General features: G+C 48.1%; 1 protein-coding gene across 1 annotated transcript; it reads left to right on the top strand.

Moving 5' to 3' along the window:
* Nucleotides 1-4,335: 4,335 nt before the first annotated feature.
* Mcfd2 (multiple coagulation factor deficiency 2, ER cargo receptor complex subunit) lies at nt 4,336-16,147 on the top strand. Its single transcript, XM_052186570.1, has 4 exons — nt 4,336-4,430; nt 12,700-12,857; nt 13,525-13,684; nt 14,781-16,147. The coding sequence occupies exons 2-4, from the start codon at nt 12,712-12,714 to the stop codon at nt 14,910-14,912; spliced, it is 438 nt and encodes a 145-aa protein (XP_052042530.1). The 5' UTR covers nt 4,336-4,430; nt 12,700-12,711; the 3' UTR covers nt 14,913-16,147.
* The last annotated feature ends 2,214 nt before the right edge of the window (nt 16,148-18,361 follow it).

Genomic DNA, 18,361 nt, shown 5'->3' with positions numbered 1-18,361 from the left:
CATGTGGGTGCTGGGAACTGAACATACTTCTTCTGCAAGGACAAGTGTTCTTAACCACTGAGCCACCTCATCATCCGTTGGGACACTTTTCTATGCATGTGCTTTTCATTGTCTACACTGTACATAAACACAGTGTAAATAAGCCTGTCGGGAAACCCATTCAATTTGCAGTGCGAACAGATGGCACGAGCTCCTATTCAGGAAAAACAGAGAATGGAAAACACGGTATATTCAGTCAGCAATTCACTACTGCTGCTAAATGGAAATAGAGTGGTTGCTTTAGGAGCAGTGTGGCGAGTTCTCTGCGGAATGCAGAAGCCCTCCCTAATCTGTCTTCTAACTCTACAGAACACTTGCTAGTTGCACCCACTCCTGGTTGGAGGGAATCCTGGGGTCTGGGAACTACCACAGGGTTGAGCAGCAGAGGAATCAGGCTTTCAATCTGGCTTGAAAGTTTGGAGATGCCTGATTCAATAGCTGCGTGGTCAATGTGTGAGTAATCATGCTGAAATAGCTTGCCTAGAGAGTCCTTAAATTGCCTTGTATTAAATATTTCACCTTTTCCAATTGTGAGCAGATGTGCCTAAAAATTCATGCCTAACGCAGCACTGTCTGTCATAACCACAAACTGCATCTTTCCTCGTGTCCACCAGTCCCTCACTTATAGTTTGAACACTCACAGCAACACCGAGAGTTATAAATTGAGGTATTATTTTCATCCCACACTCTCCACAGACATCATTTTCTGGCAATTCAAAACCATGTCTGTGGAAAGGTTTGCTACCTATTTGCTGTCTCCTTGCTACTTGGGGCTTTAGTCTTCTCATAATAAAGATTTTTCTTTCTGTCTCCACTTGTGCTCATTGGAACTGAAGCACACAAAAGAAATAGGTCATGTCAATCCCACAGCAAGGCTTCAGCTCCTGGGGTTCCTGGCCAGTCCAGTTCACAGGCTGCAGACCGAGATCCTCTTTAATCTGTGCTTTCAAAGCCAACAGTTTCTAGCCTAGATTTGCCATTCCTTTGAAGGACTTCGCAGGAGGTTCCTAACGAAGGTTAATGTTCGCCAATATTATAGATAGTTCTCCTAGAATACAACTGTGTTTGGCAAGTGGGCTGTGTTCAGCATCCCGCAAGTGATGGACAGCCATGCGGCAGTTCATGATTTTATAAGAGGGTCACCAAATTTCCAGTTACACTGCCAGTCCCCTTAATCTCTAGTTGGATTCATCACAAGCTGCAGAATAGCCACCTTAAAAGTCCCAGAGGTGGTGTGTCTGCCATGGACCAAGCTTGGGCAAACATGGATGGAAGAAGACAGCTCATGTGGAAACCATCTCTTGGCCTCCCTCAGTGGCTCCATGATGGCTCCTAGCAGTAGAACCACAGGAAACTAGAAGAGGTGTAAAAGTGTGTTTTAAAGTTTTCTATGTTGATGGCACAAGGAGATTTGCTAAAAGCTTGTATACAAAGATAATGGAATCATGCAGACCTCCAAGAATTCCAACCAAGTGAATATCACTTGACAAGACTGGCAGAAACATGGGTTCAAGGGTGAGGATCAAGTTTTACCAGGGGTTCTTAAGCTTAAGATGCTAGTTAGCCATCAAATGGAGCCGACAAAGAGGCCGTTATTTAGAGGTACCAGGAATTATGGGAAAGATGGCTCACTTGGAAAAGTATTGTCATACATGCAAGAAGACCTGAGCTTGGACCACTGGCACCATATAAAAGCCTGACATGGTCAAAAGTGTCTGTAATCCCAGATGGGGACTCAGAGACAGGAAGATTGATTCCTGGAGCTCATGGCTGGTCAGCTAGCCTTGCCAGACAGATGAATGCCAGGTTTGAGAGACCCTGTCTCAAAACAGAAGAGGGACAGAGGAAGGCATTCAGTGTAGATTTAGAGCATCCATGCAGAAGCAAATGCACACACCACACGAACACATATAAACACATCACATAAACACATACAAAACCTTTTGGGAGTTGTCTGCATGCAACTGGGTTTTCAAGTGCAGGACTAGATGAAGGCGCCCAGCACCTTGGCACTCTTTTTTTTTTTTTTTTTTTTTTTTTTTTTTTTTTGTACATTGAACAGAGGATGTGATGCCAGTAGAACAGACAGGAGAACAAAAGCACAGTTGTCAGAAAACAAATGAAAATGCTTCAAAGTGTGGCTGTGCCTTAGGGTTTTACTGCTGTGAACAGACACCATGACCACAGCAACTCTAGTAAAGGACAACATTTAACGGGCTGGCTTACAGGTTCAGAGATTCAGTCCATCATAATCATGGAGGGAGCATGGTAGCAGCAGGCAGGCGTGGTGCTGGAGAAGGAGATGAGAGTTCTACATATTGATCTGCAGGCAGCAGGACACACAGCACAGCTCAAGTATAAGAGACCTCAAGCCCACATCCACAGTGACACACTTCCTCCAATGAGGCCACACCGCTTAATTTGCCATTCCCTATGGGTCAAACACATGAGACAATAGGGGCTAAATCTATTCAAACCAATGCAGGGCATTTGACTGCAACCAATAAGCAAGACAGAAGAGACCCCTGGTTTACATGGAGATTACCATTTCAATAGCATTGTGGGAAAGAACCAGAGGACAAGAATCCATGCAGGTAAGAATGAGAAAGATGACAAAAGAGAGTGTCCACAGAGAAGGTGGAACATCTGGCTTGGTGGCAAGTGCTTATTAGAAAAAAGTCTGAGCAGGGCAGTGGTGGCACATACCTTTAATCCCAGCACTTGGGAGGCAGAAGCAGATGGATCTGAGTCTAAGGACAGCCCAGTCTACAGAGCAAGTTCCAGAACAGCTAGAGCTACACAGAGATCCTGTCTCGGAAAAACAACAACAACACAAAGTCTGGAAGGTGTGAGGTGAAGGAAGGAGGATCATGAGTTCCTGGCTACTCCTCAGTCCAGTTCTTAGTTCCTGAGCTTCATAAACTGCCTGTATTTGTAGCTCCCAGGACAATGGATCATAGGTAGAATGCAGTCAACTATGAATGATCTAATGAAGAAATGGATGGAGGTGCAGGGTAACCAGAATGAACTGGACCAAACTAATCTAAGCTTCAGAATGAGATGGAATGTTGTGCTAGCAGTATTTTAGGGACTCTGAGAGGCTTTTTCTCCCTATTGGATAATGTTGAAATCTTAATCTTGGATGAAAGTGGGACAAAGAGACAAAGTCGGTGCTGTTGGACAATTTTCAAGGCCACAAGGAAGCAGGGAGGGCTTTGATATAATCTCTCTTCCCTTTTTGATGCAGGCGCATCTAAAAAAATACGATTATGTATCTTCATAAATATAAGGGAGAGAAGGAACTTTAAAATGTACAGTTCTAAGCATATATAGCCATCTGGATCTATACACATTCACTGAAAGACAATTTTGTTAGGAGCAAAGGGCAGAATCATTTTTGAAAACATACTGTCTTCTCTCAAAAAAATAACGGCTGATTTCAGTGGCTGGAGAGATGTCTAGGCGGTTAAGTGCCCTGGGCTGTTCAATTCCTGCCACCCACGTCAGCTTACAATTGTCTGTAACTCCAGTTCCAGGGGATCCCACACTCACAGAGACGAACATGCAGGCAGAACACCAATGTACACAAAATAAATTTAAAAAGTAAAGAAAACAGACGGGTGGTGGTGGCGCACGCCTGTAATCCCAGCACTTGGGAGGCAGATGCAGGTGAATTTCTGAGTTCGAGGTCAGCCTGATCTACAGAGTGAGTTCCAGGACAGTCAGAGCTACACAGAGAAACTGTCTCAAAGAAACCAAAAAACGGGAAAAAAAAAAAAAAAAAAGTATAGAAGACAATAACAAAACCAGCCGATTTCAGGAACTTTACTGGCTGAGTTAACCATAAGTCTTTGTGGAGCTTGAGTGAATGGGTATTGAGGCTGCGGCTCAAGGATTGGAGCAAAGAGAAAAGGTGCAGGTCAGTCTTGGAAACGCAGGAAGCCCCAGCTGCCTCCCTGGGACAGGAGTTAGGGGTTTTACTCTCTCCAGTTTGTAGTGGGAGCAGGAGAGTTCCGCCAAAGGATAGAGAAGTCGAGGCTGGCTATCTTCGGAATCCGCGTCCTCCGGATCCTGCAGCCCACACCCCACGGAGAACCGCGACCCGGGGCTTCAGGGTTGCCTAGCAACTCCACACGCCACTTGGACTCCCCAAGGCCCAAGCAGCCGGGTGTCGCCCTCGGGAGGCGGGTCTGGCCGCGCCAGCCACGTGGACTCTCTGGATCGGGCGGCGCAGGGGGCGGGTCCGACGGCTCCGGTGGGCGGGCGGGAGGCTGTGCGCGTGCGCCTCTGGGCGAGGGGGCGGGTCCGGCGCGCAGAGAAAAGCGTCCGGTGGACGGCAGCTGGCGAGGTTCACACTGGAGTGCTTCGCGACTGTGTCGGGGATTATCAGGGTGAGCGAACCCGCGGGCGGGAGGCCTGACCCTCGGGGCAGAGGGCGGTCGGCGGATCCGGGGCCTGGGGCTCGGGATGGGAGGCCGGGGCGGTGAGGCGGAAGATGCCGACCATCCGGGGGACGCGGGACCTGTGGCCCACGGCGGCTGCCTGTCTTCCCAGAGGGTTTCGGGGGCCAGACGTGTCTGGCGGGCTGAGCTCCGCGCTGCTGTTTTCGCTCACCCCATCCCCGGGCGTCTCAGTATCCGGCTGTAGAGCCAGCTGTGTAGGCTGGACACGGACCCCGGCTGGCCTGGAAGCACGCGGGCCGCAGGCGTTACTCCGTCTGCCCCTGGTTCCCCCCTCTTCCTCGGGGCAGACCCACAGGTCCTGTTGTCTCGGCAGGGTTGGCTAGTCTGAGCCTGGGAGGCTAGGTAGACAAGAGATGCTCGATTTCTCTTGTTTTCCCTTTTCTGGGGCACGGCACCTCCATCCACCCATATGCCCAAATGCCATATGGGCGTCATTCTCACTACACTCATCAAATACCTATTTTGAACCTATTCAGAACTCTCACTTTTCCAGACACCTTGCCTTTGCAATCAGCTCTCCGTTCGGCTCCTTTGATATTTATTGACCCTCTTCAACATGTCCAATACAGGGGAGCTAGAGACATGCTCTTAAAACACATCTCTTAGGCTCAGCCACCCCTGCCCCATTCCCTAGTCCTTTTGTGGATTCCCATTGTCCTTCCTGCAGTGCCTGCTGTGACTCACTGTCTCGTCTTTGTACTTTACTCAAGACCTGTCCCTCCTCAACTGAATATTCTGTGACTAGATTGGACCCAAGTCATTTCTGAGTTTAGGTGTTCACTGCCATATGTTCTGTCTCTGGAGGGGCATACCTTGTTTTTGGTTGAAATATTTCTTCTCATGCTTTCTGTAGATGGGGCTTCATGTGATACTCCATGAGTGCCTCTTTAGTGGCCTCTGTTTTATATTAGGCTGTCCTCTGTGAGAGAGGAGTCTGCCTGTTTTCACAGCCTTCACAGTTCTGCTCTTCCTGTTACTAGGCTGTTAGTTAAATGTTAGTTATAAGGGTAGCATGGTTTTCCTCTGGAATCCCCCAGTGAACAGATGGATCAAACAGCAGCCTGTTCAGGACAAGTTCTCAACCTCAGCCCATGTAGAGGTTTCTTTAACCCAGAGACTTACTGGTTACTTGTACTTCAAGAGCATGGAGATGACCAGAACTAGGAAGCACTAGTCAGTTTTCCTTGGCATTGGCTCTGGGTACCGGATATCTGGGTATTGTCAAATGTGACCACTGTGTATGTAAGTTCCCAACTAAGAGCCTCTGACTTAGAAAAAAGTCTGCCAACAGCTGCTAGGAGGAAAGCTTACTCCCTGATAGGAATAATGCTGACACAGTGGAGGGAAGGGTGGGCCAAGCCCTTCGCAGGGGCAGGAGTGTTCCTCAGAGAGAGCTCAGCCTTAGGCCAGGGCCTCTGAGATAAAGAAGTAAGGCCGCTTGTCCCAAGCCAGTCGGCACTGGTCAGTTCACAAAGGAGAGAGCTGCGGGCCTGGCCTTTGGAAAGAGGAAAAGGAAAGCTAGGAAGAAACAGACCAGGAAGCAAGACGCGTTAGTGCGAGAGGCTTAGGTCTAGACTGGGCCTAATGCCAGTCTAGCTTGGCCCATGCCAGTGAACCAGGGGACCCTTGCGGTTTGTCTTTGAACTGGGCCTAGAAAGAATGGCCAGACACAGTGGCAACAGAGGCCTCTGGAGCCGTGAGAGGAAGGAACCTTGTTGGAGTCAAGGCTCTGAGGGAGGTCAGCATTGCCCTGTCAGACTCATGCTGTTCCTTGTGACGAGCGCTGTGGCACTGATGGCTTTCTACAGCCTCCTCTGGATGAGGGAAGATCTGGTTATAGCAGATCTTACCCCACTGATCACCAGGGTTAGTGGTGATGGTCTGTTGGGCTTCCTCAGTCATTGCTGTGTGCGTCTCGCCCAGAGTTTCTCATTCTGTTGAAGATGACCTTCTCCAAAGGCTGAAGAACAGTCTTTCAGTCAAGAATATATAAGTAGTTGTGCTAACCTATAAATAAACCATTTATAGGAGAATATAAGATAGTCAAGTTTCTAAGACTCCAGGCCCATCAAAATGAGCCTCTATACATGGGAGTCTTTAGAAAAAGAAAATCAATTGTCAGTCTCTTCCTTAATTGGATTTTTCTCTAGCTTGGCCCATGCCAGTGAACCAGGGAACCCTTGGAGTTTGTCTTTCAAGCTGTGTGCCTATGGCCTTGAACTAAGTAATTGGAGTGTGGATGATGCAGTGTGCTCTTTGGGCAGGATGGAGTACTCTGTTTCCTTTTGACTGGGAACAGTTTAATCTAGCAAGTGGCAGTCACTGCCTCTTGTCATCATAGTGCCTTGTGGGATCTTCCTTCTGATTTCCTGGGTCTGGTATTTACTGAGCTTTCATGGTTGAGAACATGCCACTGAAAGCTCAGAGGTTCTTGGCTTTTATACCGAAGAGAGGATAACCTGAACTCGAAGTTCCTGTGTTTATTGACCACTTGGTCAATGTCTGCTATTACATCAGTTGAAATCATCCCATAGATACACATCCCAGCTGGAGCCAGCCTGAGACAGCAAGTTCTAAGTGAAGAAAAGCTGAAGTAAAGCATGTTCCTTTATTGAAAAAGGAAGTAAAAACATGATAAAGTTGAAGATTTATATGGAAAATATTTCTGATAAAATAGAAGAGATATATAGACAAACACGTTAAAATTGACAATTTTCATGGAAAATTGAAGAGTAAAGTGGTAGGCATAAAAACATTGCTAAATTAATTGAAAAAGGAAGTAGAAACATTTTATGATAGAATTGAAGATTTATGTGGAAAGTATTTCTGATAAAATTGTAGAAAAATGTAGAAAAACATGTTAAAATGGAAGATTATCATGGAAAATTTTATATGATATAATAATGGTAGGCATAAAAGCATTACTAAATTGATTGAAAGCAGAATTATAAACATTTTCTGATAAAGTTGAAGATTTACATGGAAAATATTTCTGATAAAAGTGAAGATTATCATGGAAAATTGTACAGATAAAATGGTAGGCATAAAAATAATTCTAAGTTGATTGAAAGTGGAATTATAAACATTTTCAGGTAAAACTGAAGATTTATATGGAAAATATTTCTGATAAAATTAAAGAAATATATAGAAAAATACGTTAAAATTGACTATTCCATGGAAAATTGTACAGATAAAATGGTAGACATAAAAAAAAACTTTCTAAATTAATTGAAGATGGAATTAAAAGCATTTTGCGATAAAATCAGAGATTTCCATGGAAAATATTTCTGATAAAATAGATGAAATATATAGAAAAACATGTTAAAATTGAAGATTATCATGAAAAATAATGCAGGTAAAATGGTAGACATAAAACTTACTAAATTAATTGAAAGAGGAATTACAAACATTTTCTGATAAAGTTGAAGATTTACATGAAAAAATATTTCTGCTAGTCTATGTCTTTTTATTGGGGAATTCAGTCCACTGACATTAAAAGATATTAAGGACTAGTGATTGTTGCTTCTGGTTATTTTTGATGTTATTTTTATGTTTGTGAGGTTATCTTCTTTTGGGTTTTTTGCAAGAAGATTACTTTCTTGCTTTTTCTAGGGTGTAGTTTCCCTCCTTGTGTTGGCGGTTTCCATCTATTATCCTTTGTAGGGCTGGATTTGTGGACAGATATTATGTAAATTTGGTTTTTATCATAGAATATCTTGATTTCTCCATCTATGGTGATTAAGAGTTTTGCTGGGTATAGTAGCCCTGGGCTGGCATTTGTGTTCTCTTAGGGTCTGTATGAGATCTGCCCAGGATCTTCTAGCCTTCATCATCTCTGGTGAGAAGTCTGGTGCAATTCTGATAGGTCTACTTTTATAAGTTACTTGCCCCTTTTCCCTCACTGCTTTTAATATTCTTTCTTTGTTTAGTGCATTTGGTGTTTTGATTATTATGTGATGAGAGGACTTTCTGGTCTGGTCTAGTCTGTTTGGAGTTCTGTAGGCTTTTTGTATGTCATGGGCATCTCTTTCTTTAGGTTACGGACGTTTTCTTCTACAATTTTGTTGGAGATATTTACTGGGCCTTTAAGATGTAAATCCTCGCTCTCATCTATACCTATAATCCTTAGGTTTGGTCTTCTCATTGTGTCCTGGATTTCCTGGATATTTTGGGTTACAAGCTTTATGCATTTTGCATTTTCTTTGACTGTTGAGTCAATGTTTTCTATGGTATCTTCAGCACCTGAGATTCTTTCTATCTCTTGTATTCTGTTGTTGATGCTTGCATCTGTGACCCCTGAATTCTTTCAAAAGTTTTCTATCTCCAGAGATGTCTTACTTTGTGATTTCTTTATTGTTTCTACTTCCATTTTTAAATCCTGGATAGTTTTTGTTCAGTCCCTTCACTTGTTTGTTTATGTTTTCCTGTAATTCTTTAAGGGATTTTTGTGGTTCCTCTGTAAGGCTTTTACCTGTTGACCGATGTTCTCCTGTATTTCTTTAAGGGAATTATTTAAGTCCTTCTTGAAGCCCTCTCAGCATCATGAGATACGATTTTAAATCCAATTCTTGCTTTTCCAATGTGTTGGGGTATCCGGGACTTGCTGTGATGGGAGAACTGGGTTCTGATGTTGCCATGTGGCCTTGGTTTCTGTTGGTAGGGTTCTTGTGCTTGCCTTTTGCCATCAGATTATCTCTGGTCCTGGTTGGTCTTGCTGTCTCTGGCTGGAGCTTGTCCCTCCTGTGAGCCTGTGAGCCTGTGTCTGTACTCCTGGGAGATCATTCTCTTCTGGCAGGGTCTGTGCTCACAAGGCTGTGGAGCAAATGGCAGTCTGAAGACCTCTGTCCCAGCTCCTCCACTGATCTTAGGCCCTGTGTGCTCCCAGCTGCTCCACTGATTGTATTCCCATGCACTCCCAGCTGTTCCCCTCCAGAGAGAAGTGGAGATCTTCAGTGGTGCACACCTTTAACCCCAGGAGACAGGCATGCAGATCTCTTGAGTTCAAGGTCAATCTACAGAGCAAGATCCAGGGCAGCCAAGCTTAGGCAGTGAAGGAGTTGGCAAACAGAAAGCTAGAGATAATGTAATAGAACAAGGGGCATGTACCAGCTCCTGCAAGCATCAGAACTTGGCAGCTTCAGCCATATGGCTTTGGCTTTAGAGTCAAGAGGAGAAGGAGACTACTGGGACAATTGATGATTCTGGTTAGCTGGAGCTAAGAAATTAGTGGTGATTAAGAAGAGATCAGCATCACTGAGGTGAAATCTTCTGGGAAGTGTTTTCTAAGAGCACAAAGAAGCTGTGTTCCAGAGATAGCCAAGTTGTACCTTGTACTGCAGCTGTACTTGGTGAGAGTCACTCAGATGGTATTGGTTTTGAAGGCATGAAGGGGTCATGAAGAGTAGCTGAGACTTGGTACTGTGAGAGGCTATGGAAGGCCATTGGTGAAGGTGCAGCCTCAGTGGCAGTTAAGGGCCCAGGACTGAAGGGGTAATGCAAAGGATTTGAGGCTTGGCACCATGAAAAGAGCCTGTGAGAGGCTATTGGTGAAGCCTAGTTGCAGTGGAAGACCCCAGTGTATTGGAGACGCCAGTACCATGGAATGACCACCAAGAACAGCAGCAGCAGTGGAGTGGACCAACCGGAGCTTGGAGTGCTACAGAGGGCAGAGCTGGAGAAGTGGCACCAGCCCTTTGGAGGAGCCCAGAAGATTATGTGGATCCCAGACATTGGAACAAGAAGTTGTAACATTAAGTTGCCTTGGAGACCCCAAGATGTTCGAGATGCCAGAGCCATAGGATACCTGCTGAGGAAAGCTGCTAACAGGGCGTGGAACCAGCCCAGGAGAAAGACGTTTGTAGTCAACAAAGATGAAAAAGGAGTTGGAGATCTGAATACTGCTTTGCCATCAGACATGGAGATGCAGTTTGGAGTTTGCCAGGATGGTTTCCTGTCTTGCTTTGGGGATTACAGTTAAGTGATTGGATGAATCTCAGAAGAGACCTTGAACTTTGGACTTTTGACATTGTTAAGACTGCTATAGACTATGGGGACTCTGGATGTTGGACTGAATGTATTTTGCAATATGCTATGTTTAGGTACGGTCCCCACAGACTCATGTTTGAACAAGGGAGGCCAGGGAGTGGAATGTCGTGGTTGGTATATGCTCGGCCCAGGGATTGGCACTATTAGAAGGTGTGGCCCTGTTGGAGTAGGCATGTTACTGTGGATGTGGGCTGTAAGACCTTCCTCCTTGCTGCCCAGAAGCCAGTCCTCCTAGCAGCCTTCAGGTGAAGATATAGAACTCTCAGCTCCTCCTGCACCATGCCTGCCTGGACGCTGCCATGCTCCCACCTTGATGATAAAGGACTGAACCTCTGAACCTGAAAGCCAGCCCCAATTAAATGCTGTCCTTATAAGAGTTGCCTTAGTCATGGTGTGTGCTCACAGCAGTGAACCCTTCCGGTGGCTGCTGATCTTTTCATGGGGACAGATGGTGGGGGATGGGCAAAATAGGTTGGGGAAATTTTTGCAAATGTCACAGGATGGCATGCTCCCTCTCAGGTCCTCTCTGAGAACATTTAGGATACCTATCCTAAAAGGACCCCAGGGCCACAGCATTTCTGCTTTGCAGCCTTTGGCACCAGGAGAAGACGACAGCGGCTTCAGAGCTGTGCTCTGAGTTTAGGGTGTGCGAAGGGGGGACCTGAACATCATGCTTAATCTCTACTGACGAAGGTTTGGGCCTGCTACTGTTAGTCACGGTGGGATTCTATGCCTTTCTGATGAGGACAGCAGGCTGTGTTTGTGGTCCTGAGCTGATTGTCACCTTCCATTTTGGGGTCTCTAAGCCCAGAGGGGCAGGACTTTGTATTGAACCAGCAGTTAATTACAGTACCTATGATATGAGGTAAGTTGGTCTTCAGGGAGCTGCTGGTAGCTGAATTGTCTTGTTGATTTTAATTCCGAGTGCATTAAGATGTAACAGGAGTTTCTCTGTAGCTTTCCTTTCTGATGTTCTCAGTATGGTTAAAGTTATGAGACCCTCTCAGGACCCTGGCAAGTGGACAAGGTGGGGCTGGTGGCCTCCTCTCCACCTCACTGCTTTGAGGTTGATGTGACCAGCGTGGCTGCTTCCCCCAGCTCCCACGGTCCTTCTCTAGCCCTGCCTCACTCCATCACTTTCCATCAAACTGCCAGGAAGTCCACCCCAAGCCCCCCAGCCTCATCTCTAGCTGAAGCCCCCAGCCTCATCTCTAGTTCAAGCCCCCCAGCCTCATCTCTAGCTGAAGCCCCCAGCCTCATCTCTAGCTGTGACTTGCCAGCTGCTCCCCACTTGTCCTCAGGAAGTGTCAGCTTCTTGGCTCCACGCGTGCCCGCTGCCTTAGCGCCTGCCCCGCTGCCTGCCCTCACTCCCCTCAGCTCCCAGATCCCCCAGACCCAGTGTCTGTCCAGGCCTAGCTGCCACATTGCCGGGTCTGTCAGCCTTCACCCAAGGAGATTTCTTCAGAACTCCCAAAGGTTTTGTCTGTTTTGGAACCCCCTACTCTGCTTTTGTTGACTGCAGTAGGAAGCGATTCTCTCTCAGCCGCTGGCTGGCGCATGCAGGGCTAGCCTTGGATCCCTGGATGCTCGTGGCTGTCTGCTCAGCACTCTGACAGTTACATTGTGGACCTGCACTGTCCAGGTCTGTGGTGGGAAGCAGGCGAGCTGGGCAGAGCTGGTTCTTTCCTCTCTCCCTCCCTCCCTTCTAACCCCCTTCCCTCCTTTTCTCCGCCCTCCTTCCTTCTCTCCTTCCTTTCCTTTTTCCTTTTCCTTTTCCTTTACCTTTTCCTTTTCCTTTCCCTTTTCCTTTCCCTCTCCTCCCCTTCCCTCCCTTTCCCGATTTTGGAGACAGGGTTTCTCTGTGTAGCCCTGGCTGTCCTGACACTAGCTCTGTAGACCAGTCTGGCCTCAAGCTAGGAGCAGTGCCTGCCTCTGCTCCACCTCCCAGCTGTGGGGATTAGAGGTGTGCACAAGCCCCCTAGGCTGACTTCTGTGGAGCCCAGCACCTGGCGCATGCTGAGCGGGTGGGGTGGGGGCTCCAGGTCCGACTGCTCAAGCCGGGGCCAGGCCGCAGGGTTCTGCTCGTCCGCAGCCTCCCAGGGTTCCCAGAAGCTCGGTGCTGTGCCTTCACCTTTTGTTTCCCGTCACCCAGGTACCCGGAAGCATGGTGTCCCTGCAGCTGCTCAGAGCGCCCCTCCTGTGTGTCCTGCTCTGGGCCCTTTGTTCTCCAGGTGCCAGGGCCCAGGAGCCTGGGGCTGGTGTCCATCATGGCAGCGTGGGCCTGGACAAGAGCACAGTGCACGACCAAGAGTATGTATTCAGTTGGGCAGGGCTCTGCGCCCCACCATCTGCAGTGTAGCTCTCAGGTCACACCACCCTCCTTCCCTTCCTGTCACTTCACAGGGCTCTTGAACAGTTTTCAGTGTTCAACATCGTCCTGTGGTAGTAAGATGTTTGTCTTCGTCTCATAGGTGGGGGCTCTTGAAGCCTAAACACACTGAATTAGGTCAGAATTTAGACTTCCTCCTCCCCCCTTCCCCACCCAACACATGTAGTAACAGAATCTAGAATATAATTATGGTTTCCTGATTATGACAAGACTCCTTTTAGTGGCACATTCAAACACTGAGTCTTTCTTGGCCAGTGAGCTCCACACTTGGTTGTTATCTGTTTTTCATTTGTTTATTTCAAACAAGGTCTCAGTAGGTACCCTGGTTGGTCTCAAGCTCACAGAGGCCCATCTGCCTCTGCCTCCCTCCCTAGTAGTAGGATTAAAGGCGTGGCCCACTGTGACTGTCTGAGTGTTCTTCAGATTGGTGCCTAACAATAAAGAGAAGGCGCCTCTGTCCCGCCCACCAGGTGGCCGCTGGGCGGTGGCCCTGCCCCTTTGGTGGCCCTGCCTGTGTGCTGTGTTCTTGACTGTGGACTGTTTCAAAGCCCTTCAAGGTTCTGACATAGGCTGACCGCTGGTTTTCAGGCATATCATGGAACATCTGGAAGGCGTCATCAACCAGCCAGAGAGGGAGATGTCCCCACAGGAGCTGCAGCTCCATTATTTCAAAATGCATGATTACGATGGCAACAGTTTGCTTGACGGCTTGGAGCTCTCAACAGCCATCACTCACGTGCACAAGGAGGTAGGTGGGGAGCTGGGCTGGGCACCTGGGTAGACGGCACCCACCTTGGTGACCTGTGCCGTGTTCCTGCCTCAGCAGAGCCGCCGAGCTTCCTCCCTCTCAGCCTTAGCCTGTCCCCAGGTGCCACTCTTCCCCAGGGAGGCTGAGCCTGGTTGCCCCAAGGCTCAGCATTTCTACCACAGCTGGAGTTTGAGGGTCTGGCCTAAAAACACAAGCCAGGTTCACGGTGTAGAGCACAGGAAAGTGGCCATTTCATCTGAGAGGAAGGGTGACAGGACCAAGGGACAGAGGTTTGGAAGTAGTTGGGGGTTGTGTCATACTGTGAGGTGCTTCCTGCTGTCCCAAGGCATGGTCAAGTAGAGACATCTCGGGCTCCATGCCCACCTGAGTCAGCTGGGTAGACACTTGCTCTGCCTGGTGGAGCGGGGAGGGGCTGAGAGATGAGAGGCGGTGGGAGCCCAGCAGGCTTCCACTGGAGTGGACCCTGTGTGGAGGTGAGACTGGTGTCAGAGAGGGCTTAGGATCCAGGAGTCATGGCACGCGAGTGACGGTGTGGCCATGAGAGGTGGAAGACACAGGTGTGGGAGATAGACCAAGGAAGAGGCAGTCGCAGGAATGGCCAGAGCTTTGTCCCTGGCACAGCCCTGACAGCAGCCTCTAGGGCAGGGCGATGAGTTCCCTCAGCAGTGGGTTCTTCCTTCTGTTTTGGCCCCATTTGACAGTGTTCCGTGTTCCTGTTCCCATCTTCTTAGGCAAGCTGTGCAGTGGGCTGAGCCTGTGGAAGATCCAGGCAGCGAGCTCTTTCCCTAGGGTGGGTGTGTAGGTCGCAGACTGACTGACAGTTCTTTGTAATCCAGACCCAGCTTTCTTCACTGTCTATAAAAATAAATAATAAACAGTATAAAAAATAATAATAAACAGTAATTTTTTAAGCAAAAAAGCAAGGACCTGTTTTTATCGCATCTTTGTGTAGCTGGCCTGTGGCTTCTCCCTGGAGGTGTATGCCTCGACACTGTCCTACATGAGTCTGGAGCCCTCTCAGGCGCTGCTCATGCCCTCTGTGTTCTGCCTCTCACTGTCTCGTGTCTCTTGGTAGGAGGGGAGTGAGCAGGCCCCAGCCATGAGCGAGGATGAGCTCATCAGCATCATAGATGGCGTCCTGAAGGACGACGACAAGAACAACGACGGCTACATCGACTACGCCGAGTTCGCCAAGTCGCTGCAGTAGGCGGCCGGCTCTTTCCTTGATGCACATGTGACCCCTGCTAATGTGATGGACGTGTCTGGTGATTCGAAACAATTGTCTACTGCTTGGCACTTTGGTAAGAGCCTGTGGCAGTCTGTTAGACTGGGCTGAGGAAGAAGCCACAAGGAATAGGGAGAGAAGTGGGGCAGGCCTCAGTCCTACGTGTGTCTAACCCTGCTGGGCAAGAGCTGGATGGGGGTCTTGAGCAGGGCGGTGGGGTGTTCCCAGGCTCTCAGGACCTGACTGTAGAATGCCACTCTCATTTCTTGATGTTACTTCATGCTACCTGAAAAGTAAACACAGTCTCTTTGCCAAGTGGACACACTTGAGGAACAGTGGCGGGAGAGCGGGAAGGCCACGCTTTCCCTGCTGGGTCCTGTCTCTAGGCAGATGCGGTCAGTATTCCGTTTCCCGGCCACACAGCATCATATATTAAAGCCACAGCAGAGGAAGAATGTCACCCACTCAGTCCAACCAGATGCAGAGTCTAAGGTTCCTTACCCACTGGCATTTTGGAAATGAAGCACCACTGGCCTGAATAAGTAGCCTTTTCCAGATCTTCAGTATCTTAAACAACTACTGCCACACCCTGTGTTCTGTCATTTCAACGTGAGAGAAGCCTTGAGTTGGGGCGCTTTCTCTAATCACTACCACGTTTGCGCTTTCCTGATCCCTGTACCTTACCCTTGCTCCCAGGGCTCCCTTCATGGCCTATGAACTGTTAACTTGGTATCTCAGGCTAAGCTCTCAGCTGGTCTAGCCTGGTGAGACCCAAAAAGATCACTCAGAGAAGTGGCTAACCTCATCTAAGGTTTGAAGGAATGTTTGTAAAATTACCTCTTCGAGCCTGAATACAAGACTTCTTTTAATTTCAGGGAAGATCAGAAAAGGAAGCCTAAAGCCCTTTAGCTTTGTGACCCTCAGTAGCAGCTGAAAGAGAAGCAGCCACAGGTTGTACTTGCTGTGTGAGGTGTCATAGACATACTGTAAAAGAATCCAGAATGACGGCAGGATCAGAAAAGAAACCGAATCAAATCTGCTCTAAGATGAATAGAGACTTATTTTCTTTATTAAAGTATTCTTGTAAGACAGTTTTCTGTGTCAAGTATTTGTGCAATCAGAGCTGACGTGTAAGCTATTCTTGTAATATCTCATTATTTTGAAAGATTTATATGATGAACTCTGGCTATCTCACAATAAAACAGATGAAAAAGTAAGCAACCGTTGACTCTGTTCCCCACAAAGCCTTTCCCCATGCCATGCGAAGGCTGGCTCAGTACCTGCCTTTCTCCCAGAAGCTGTGACGTAGCTTACCGGGCCCTGCTCCGTGAGGCCCGGTGAGCCTGCAGAGGGAATTCTCTGTTCAGAATCTTTCCGTTTTAGCATGTTTTTTTATCCTTCTGAATGAACTCCCTTCTGAATCTTCCTTCTCCAGCCAGATTCTGGTTGTGACTGTACTCTCTAGGGTAGGCAGACACAGTTTCCCCTTGAGTCTGGCAGCTTCATCAATTGTGGATCATATTATTAGAGAGCTCCCTGGTCCAAGTGTCAGAGCAGTCTCTGGCCTTCTAAAGAGAACACACTTCTTCCTCTTGATAAAGATTCCTCCTCCTAGCCCAAAGGCCCTTAGCCTGAGGCCTGGCCCTTCATGAGAGAGAGCCCCCTTGGCAGGACCGTGGCAGTGGACTCAGACCTGGAGGAACCTTACTGTCTGGCAGCCTGGGAGTCAGCAAGGACAGAGAGAAGGGCCTTCAAAGATGGAACTGGGTGGGTAAGCAGGAGAGGTGGGGCCCTCCCGCTATGGCTGCCTGTCCTTCATGTCACCTCCATGGTCCTGTCCTGCTAGCCTTTCCTGATGGAGAATGTCTGGGACATTAGGGATACTGTGTCACACCCCTCACATTCCCTAGGCAAGGCTTGATCCTCCCTGCCCGTGGATGCTACAAGGCCAGCCGTTCCTGCTGTCCCTGTAGACGGGAGCCACGGCCGCAGAGGCAGCCTGCTGCAGGGAGCTGGGAGCAGCTGTTTCAGGCCAGCAGCCCTCATCCATGAAGTTCTAAGCTTTAATTTCTCATCTAAAAATTAAGAAGGGAATTAAGGAAATAAGATGAGAGAAAGCGGGGCCGGCAAGCTAGGTGAGTTGTAAGTCCGCACGCCTGATGCGTCAGGCTTGCTCCTAAGTGCCCACAGTCGCCCATCGTGATGGCGCACATTGTTGTCCTGGCACTGGGGAGACAGAGGACTGCTGGAGTTCTGGCCAGTCAGCCTCAGAGTAATTGGCAAGCTCTGGGTCCCAGTGAGAGACCCTGCCTCAAAAGACAAGGTGGTGCTCCCATGGACAGCACCTGCGGCTGACCTCTGGCTCACGAGTGCTCCTGTGTCTGTGCATGCACATGTATGTCTGGCTGTCACATTGGACGAAACTATAGCCCTCAGGTACTGCCATTCTAGAGTATGCTGAGTAGTCTTCTGCTGTTGGGGGGCACTAAAGGGTCTGCAAGTTCCCCACTGGGGAGCCATAAAGACCCCTCCCTGACTCTTGGGGAGCAGGGGTCAAAGGTCTCTACTCCTTACAGCCCGACTTGCCAGTCATGTCAGGTCACATGCAGTGTGAAGAGTCAAACAGGTACAGAAGAGTCAAACCAAAGAATAGTTTGGCTGGCTTGTTCTGCCAGGTGGCTTCCCTGGCCCACCTGCTGTTCACCCCCGGTTCTTGGGAAGTCCCCAGCAGGGCCAGCAGCAGTCCCACTGATCCTGGCTCAGGTCTAGAGAAGGTGTGCCAGAGGCTGTGTGCAACAGCCGTGTCAACACCTGGCTTTTCATTCCGTCCCATCCTGTCACGCTCGGGGGGGGGGGGGGGGAAGCTTTAAGAAAGCGACAGAGACGTGCTTTAAAAACAAACGGAACCGTCCGGGCTGGAGTTCCAGGAATCCGATTCTCTCTTCTGACTTCCTCAGTCACTACATGTATGTAGTGCACTTACATGCATGTAAGCACTCACACATCAAAAAGATATACATATGTACATACTAAATATACATGTACCATACACACACATACATATCCATGGCTATCCTAGAACTTGCTTTTTGACAACCAGGCTGGCCTTGAACTCAGAGATCTGCTTGCCTCTGCCTCTGCCTCTGGACTGATAGAATTAAAGACACGTTCTACCACCACCTGGCTTGAGAGTGAGTATGTATGTATGTATGTATGTATGTATGTATGTATGTGTGTGTGTATGTATGTATGTATGTATGTGTGTGTATGTATGTGTGTATGTGTGTGTATGTATGTATGTGTATGTATGCATGTATGTATGTGTGTATGTGTGTGTATGTATGTGTATGTATGTGTGTATGTATGTGTGTATATGTGTGTATGTATGTATGTGTGTATGTATGTGTGTATGTATGTATGTGTGTATGTGT

The sequence above is a fragment of the Apodemus sylvaticus genome, chromosome 6 (assembly GCF_947179515.1).
Source record: "Apodemus sylvaticus chromosome 6, mApoSyl1.1, whole genome shotgun sequence".
Taxonomy (NCBI): Eukaryota; Metazoa; Chordata; class Mammalia; order Rodentia; family Muridae; genus Apodemus; species Apodemus sylvaticus.
Note: the sequence above shows the minus strand (reverse complement) of the source record. Positions and strands in the feature narration are given on the sequence as shown.